At 21.1% G+C, this 7,157-nt stretch overlaps 3 protein-coding genes across 3 annotated transcripts; all 3 read right to left on the reverse strand.

The window, feature by feature from the left end:
* Positions 1-28: 28 nt before the first annotated feature.
* On the reverse strand, positions 29-1,581 carry LOC128956182 (signal peptide, CUB and EGF-like domain-containing protein 2). Its single transcript, XM_054301867.1, has 10 exons — positions 1,459-1,581; positions 1,357-1,393; positions 1,167-1,294; positions 1,066-1,105; positions 875-1,002; positions 741-777; positions 515-642; positions 425-461; positions 205-332; positions 29-80 (listed from the first exon to the last, which is right to left on the reverse strand). The coding sequence occupies exons 2-10, from the start codon at positions 1,360-1,362 to the stop codon at positions 53-55; spliced, it is 660 nt and encodes a 219-aa protein (XP_054157842.1). The 5' UTR covers positions 1,363-1,393; positions 1,459-1,581; the 3' UTR covers positions 29-52.
* Positions 1,582-1,644: 63 nt separating this feature from the next.
* LOC128955799 (signal peptide, CUB and EGF-like domain-containing protein 1) lies at positions 1,645-3,729 on the reverse strand. Its single transcript, XM_054301475.1, has 14 exons — positions 3,704-3,729; positions 3,545-3,627; positions 3,356-3,483; positions 3,244-3,283; positions 3,058-3,185; positions 2,941-2,980; positions 2,714-2,841; positions 2,579-2,621; positions 2,391-2,518; positions 2,265-2,307; positions 2,057-2,184; positions 1,945-1,990; positions 1,747-1,874; positions 1,645-1,684 (listed from the first exon to the last, which is right to left on the reverse strand). The coding sequence occupies exons 1-14, from the start codon at positions 3,714-3,716 to the stop codon at positions 1,645-1,647; spliced, it is 1,116 nt and encodes a 371-aa protein (XP_054157450.1). The 5' UTR covers positions 3,717-3,729.
* Positions 3,730-4,176: 447 nt separating this feature from the next.
* On the reverse strand, positions 4,177-5,534 carry LOC128955800 (uncharacterized). The gene is made up of 9 exons (XM_054301476.1): positions 5,483-5,534; positions 5,292-5,419; positions 5,180-5,219; positions 4,994-5,121; positions 4,876-4,915; positions 4,647-4,774; positions 4,508-4,550; positions 4,320-4,447; positions 4,177-4,246 (listed from the first exon to the last, which is right to left on the reverse strand). The coding sequence occupies exons 1-9, from the start codon at positions 5,486-5,488 to the stop codon at positions 4,177-4,179; spliced, it is 711 nt and encodes a 236-aa protein (XP_054157451.1). The 5' UTR covers positions 5,489-5,534.
* Between the last annotated feature and the right edge of the window lie 1,623 nt (positions 5,535-7,157).

Here is a 7,157-nt window from a genome sequence, read left to right on the forward strand (position 1 = left end):
TTTTTAAATATGTTAGAAATTATATATATATCATTGAAATATAATATTATTTCTAATTAATATCCGCATAAGCTCTGCATCTGTTGAAAAAATTATAACATTATTACAACTATTGACTTAAAAATATATAAATTATAAATAATTAAAAACTAATAACTTTAAAAATATAATATTAATATTGTTTTTAGATATATATTTGAATACCCTTTGTTATATTCAATCCAATGATAGTTTGGTTCACATTTGCATTGAATATTATTTTTAAGTACTTGACATCCGATAAAATGATTTGTTGTATTATTAATACAATATTGATTCCAAGTTATTCCTGTCTATAATAATAATAAGATATATCGTAATATATATATAAATTTATTATATATATAATTTAAATTATTTTATTTTATAAAAATTTTTAATATACCTCTTTTTCATTAGAACATTGAGCATCTCTATCACAACTAATTTATACAATTTATTATTAGATATAATATTAAAAATTATATTTTTATACTTTTTAGTAGTTTCTATCCAACGATAATTTTCTTGACATTTACAATGAGGTTTATTATCTATAACTAGACATCCGTCAAAATGATTTGTTGGATTATTAACACAATATTGATTCCAAGTTATTCCAGGCTATATATATAATTATAATCAAATATTCTTATAGTTTATAATTTTAATTCAAATAATAATATTTAGTAATATATATATATATATATAATTTTATATACTTGTTCATCAGTGTCGCATGAATAATATGATTTACATCTAATTTAATTTTAAATAAATAATAGATAATTAATTTGATATATATATATAAGTATTATAATAGTTATTTATTTTGAATATGAAATATATATCTTACGTTTGACTATCACTATCCCATTTTGTATAATCATCACAACTACATTTGACTACACCATCCCTATCATCACAACCAGTTGAATGATATGTTTTAGTTGATTTACAATGTTCTGTACCTGTTAATCCATCCTATTAATATTTAACAATTTTATTAATTCACATTTAGTAACAAAAGTTTATAATATTACTTACTTTCATTAATTGTCTATCACATTGTTCACGAACTATGCAACTGATAATATATAGATATATTATAATTTTTTTTTCATTTATTTAACTTATATTAATTTTACGTTTCACTATCAATGTGCCATTTTGTGGTTTCATCACATTTACATTTAACAACACCTCCCGTATCATCACAACCCGTTGAATGTGGTGTAACACTAGGTTTACAATGTTCTGTACCTGTTTTAGTATCCTATTTAGATTAATAAAATATAATTTATTTAATCTTAGTTTAATGTAAATAATTTACTTTACCTTCATTTTTTTATTTTCACAAGTGTTAGCTTTACATCTGTAAATTTAGTAAAATAAAATTTAATCAATTTTTAAGTTTAATTTTAGTTTTATTAATTTTACGTGTAACTATCAAAGTCCCATTGTGTGGTTTCATCACATTTACATTTAACTATACCTCCCGTATCATCACAACCAATTGAATGGTATGTTTAGTTGGTTTACAATATTCATTACCTGTTAATCCATACTATTTATAATTAATAATATATTAATTATTGATATTTTTAGTTTTGTTTATAATATATGTTACCTTAATTTTGTATTTTCACAAGTGTTAGCTTTACATCTGTTTAGTTTAAATAAAATTTTACAATTTTTGAAAATTAATTTTAGTATAATTTATATTACCTTTCTGAATCAGTGTCCCATTGTGTGGTTTCATCACATTTACATTTAACAACACCTCCCGTATCATCACAACCCTTTGAATGTGGTGTAACCGCATCTTTACAATGTTCTGTACCTGTTTTCTTATCCTACAATTAAATAATAATTAATAACTTATTACAATTTAGTGTAATCATAAATTTTTATTTAAATAATTACTTTCATAATTTTTGTATCGCACTTTTCTATCGACTTAGCTATACAACTGTAAATTAAAATTATCAAAAAATCAAAAGATTTATTACGTAATTTTAATTATCATTAATCTTACGTTTCAGTTGAAACGTCCCATTCTGTAGTTGAATCACATATACATTTAACTATACCTCCCGTGTCATCACAACCCACTGAATGTGGTGTAACACTATCTTTACAATGATCTGTACCTGTTTTACCATCCTATGTAAAAAATTATTATTATTATAAGTATTTCTTATGTGACACTATTTAAAAATATAAAAACAAATTTATTTATTTACTTTCATTTTCTGTGTATCGCATTGTTTTAGTGTATCTTTACAACTAAATTTTCAAAAAAAAAACAATTATATATTATTGTATTTTAGTTACAGTAATAAATATATTATATATTTAATATAACTTACGTTTGACTATAACTATCCCATTGTGTGGTTGAATCACATATACACTTAACTATACCTCCCGTGTCATCACAACCCGTTGAATGTGGTGTAACCGTATCTTTACAATGATCTGAACCTGTTTTTCCATCCTATAATTATTATACAATTTATTATATATAAACCCAAATCACTATTTATCAATATTATACTTTCATTAATGTTGTATCACATTTATTGTCCAAATATTTACAACTAAAAATTTTAATAATTGTAAAAAATCGTGTAATTATTTTATTAAATTATTTTTAATAATTATTATTTATTTGTCTGTATTTTTTACATACATTTCTTGATCGTAATCCCAACTATAGGGTGAATCACATTTGCATTTTAAAACACCGGTTGAATCATCACATCCTATGGAATATTTGGTGTTTTCAGGCTTACAGTGTTCGTCACCTGTTTTGCCGTCCTTTTTTAAAAAAAATAGTTTAGTTTATAGTTTAATAAATTAATTTGTAATTATATTTTTAAATAATTAAAAATATAATTATTACAATAGTAAACTTACTTTCATTTTGTTAATTTTACAACTTATTTTGTAAGCGCAACTGTATATAATTTTTAAAAATATTTATTATTAAAAACAAATTAAATATTTTTTTTGATTATAAAATGATCATGATACATTTCTTTATCGTAATCCCATGTATAGGGAGAATCACATTTGCATTTCAATAGACCGGTTGAATCATCACATCCTATGGAATATTTAGTATATTCAGGCTTACAGTGTTCGTCACCTGTTTTGCCGTCCTATCAATTAATAAATTATTTTTAAACAATTTTTAATTTTATAATATTTATACATTACTTTCATTAAATCATTTTTGCAGCTTATTTTGTAATCACAACTATTCAGCAAAAAATATCAATATTATAATAAAGTTATTTTCTAATAATTTTATAGTTTTTAAAATACAAACATTTCTTTATCATAATTCCATGTATAGGGAGAATCACATTTACATTTTAAAATATCGGTTGAATCATCACATCCTATGGAGTATTGAGTGATATCAGGACTACAGTGATCATCACCAGTACGTCCGTCCTATAGATTATTAATTATTAAGTTTTAATATTTAATAATTTAATATTTATTAATATATAACTTTCATTTTGTCAGTTTTACAGCTTATTTTCAATCGATAACAATTGATGTTTATTATCATTAATAGTAAAATTATATAAACATCTATAAATAAAAACAAATATTTACAAAGTTATTATTTTATAATTAAAAATAAAACTATAAATTTTGAATATCTTACATGTTGGCTTCATAATTTATTAATACTTAAATAAATATTATTATTAAGTTAACTATTTATATCAATAATTCAATAATTTAATTATTATTATAATTTTTTAATTGAACAATATTAGTTTTACAAAAAATTAACTTATTATGTTTTTATACCAAAATTTATAGTAATAGTGATAATTAATTTGATAAAACACTCAATATTTTTGTTGTTGTGTTGTATGATAATTAATTTCTCACGAAAAATTTCAAATAATATCTCAGATATATTGTTTAAAAAAATAATTATATAAGTTTTAATTATCATTAATCTTAGTTAAGAATGCTAGAAAGCATTATTGAAAATTTGAATATTAACAACACCTATATCATCACAACCCCAAATGTGGTATAATTATATAGTATTAATTTATATAGTTTTAAAATAAAAAATATAAAAAATTATTTATTATTTTTATGTAGGTTATCTAATGACACTATTTAAAAATATAAAATAAATTTATTTACTTTCATTTTCTGTGTATCGCATTGTTTTAGTGTATCTTTACAACTAAATTTTCAAAAAAACAATTATATATTATTGTATTTTAGTTACATTAATAAATATATTATATATAACTTACGTTTGACTATAACTATCCCATTGTGTGGTTGAATCACATATACATTTAACTATACCTCCCGTATCATCACAACCTGTTGAATGTGGTGTAACCGTATCTTTACAATGATCTGAACCTGTTTTTCCATCCTATAATTATTATATAATTTATTAAATATAAACCCAAATCACTATTTATCAATATTATACTTTCATTAATGTTGTATCACATTTATTGTCCAAATATTTACAACTAAAATTTTAATAATGTAATAATGTAATAATGTAAAAAATTGTGTAAATATTTTTTTAAAAAATTATTATTTATTTGCCTGTATTTTATACATACATTTCTTGATCGTAATCCCAACTATAGGGTGAATCACATTTGCATTTCAAAACACCGGTTGAATCATCACATCCTATGGAATATTTGGTGATTTCAGGCATACAGTGTTCGTCACCTGTTTTGCCGTCCTTTTTAAGAAATAGTTTAGTTTATAGTTTAATAAATTAATTTGTAATTATATTTGTAAATAATAATAATAATAATGAAATTATTACAATAGTAAACTTACTTTCATTTTGTTAATTTTACAACTTATTTTGTAAGCGCAACTGTATATAAATTTAAAAGAAATATTTATTTTTAAAAAATAATTAAATATTTTTTTAATTATAAAATGATCATGATACATTTCTTTATCGTAATCCCATGTATAGGGAGAATCACATTTGCATTTCAATAGACCGGTTGAATCATCACATCCTATGGAATATTTAGTATATTCAGGCTTACAGTGTTCGTCACCTGTTTTGCCGTCCTATCAATTAATGAATTATTTTTAAACAATTTTTAATTTTATAATATTTATACATTACTTTCATTAAATCAGTTTTGCAGCTTATTTTGTAATCACAACTATTCCTCAAAAAAATAATAATATTATAATTAAGTTATTTCCTAATAATTTTATAGGTTATCAATACAAACATTTCTTTATCATAATTCCATGTATAGGGAGAATCACATTTACATTTTAATATATCAGTTGAATCATCACATCCTATAGAGTATTGAGTAATATCAGGACTACAGTGATCATCACCAGTACGTCCGTCCTATAGATTATTAATTATTAAGTTTTAATATTTAATAATCTAATAGTWTTTTTATATACTAACTTTCATTTTGTCAGTTTTACAGCTTATTTTCAATCGATAACAATTGATGTTTATTATCATTAATAGTAAAATTATATAAACATCTATAAATAAAAAAAAATATTTACAAAGTTATTATTTTATAATTAAAAATAAAACTATAAATTTTGAATATCTTACATGTTGACTTCATGATTTATAAATACTTAAATAAATATTATTATTAAGTTAACTATTTATATTATTAATACGATAATTTAATTATTATTATAACTTTTTAATTGAACAATATTAGTTTTATAAAAAATTAACTTATTATGTTTTTATACCAAAATTTATATTAGTTAGTGATAATTAATATGATAAATTTGTTATGTTATAACTTTAATCATTTATATTGAAATTAATTTCTTTTAGTGTTTGATAATATTTTTTTATTAGATATTTAAAATAAATTTATGAAAATTACATTAATTTTTCATGTCTCAATTGTGAATACAATAGTAATATTTATTCTATAATTTTAAAATAAACTGATTAATTATTAAAACTTTATTAATGTTACTTAAAAATAAATATTTATATAAATTATAATAATAAGGCGTCGTTCACATATTACGTTCGCACTTTTAATCATTTACCTATGTTCGCAATTGTTCGCATGTAGTCATTAAAAAAAATTTTTGTATTAACCGACCCCCCCCCCCCCCCCACTACAAGAAATAAAATATTATCTAAATGCGAACGTTCTTAAAATTTTTCCTCGTTCGCAAAAGTTCGCTTTGGCCAACCCCCCCTCCCCTCAAGTGCGAACGTAATATGTGAACCACGCCTAATTAAAATTTTAACCAATAATTAAAACTATTAAGATATAACGTTGATAATATTAAGTATACAGTAAATATAAATAATTTTAATACTACTTATGAAAACTACAATATTTATATTGAATGTTATAGTGATAATTGAATAGTCTTCATAAAAAATGCTACCATTAAACACATAATCTGTTAAAAAAATAAAATATAATTAGAAAAAATATAATTAATATTTTTGTATTCAAAAATTTCAAACCTCATAAAAATGTTTGTAATCAATAATAAATAACTTATAACAATAAAAGCCAATACTGTTGTCACTAATTTTTTCAATCATTGTGAGAAACTTAAATAAAATTAAAATTTTAATAATTAAAAAATAATTATTTTATACCTATTATGAAATACTTAATTGTAAAAAATATTTTTGTTTTGATTTTGATTACCTTTATTTTGTAACAAATGTTGATTGTTGGATAATTAAGTAAAAAATTGTTCAATAATTTATATGTTAAATTATTTTCAGAAACCAATTGTGAAGCCATAATCAAAATGCTAATAAACATTGTTAACCACAATACAGAAACGTAAGCAAATGTTAGTTTTAGTAAACCACTCATTGATACAAATAATGATACATAGAGTGAAAATATTATGACTGAACTGTTTGTGACAATTAATAATAATATAAATTTTGACCAAATATTGTTATTTAATTTTTTTATCACTTTATGACATAAATTTAATGGTAATAATATTTTTTGTAATCTATTCACTGATATGTTATAATCAATATTATGATCCAACAATTTCTTAATCTTTAAATTAATTGATTTGAGTCTTATTTTTGTATAATATATTATAATTAATAAATAGAT

The sequence above is a fragment of the Oppia nitens genome, unplaced genomic scaffold (genome assembly GCF_028296485.1).
Source record: "Oppia nitens isolate AA-2021 unplaced genomic scaffold, nextdenovo-longstitch-racon4-pilon3 scaffold2_pilon_pilon_pilon, whole genome shotgun sequence".
Lineage (NCBI taxonomy): Eukaryota > Metazoa > Arthropoda > Arachnida > Sarcoptiformes > Oppiidae > Oppia > Oppia nitens.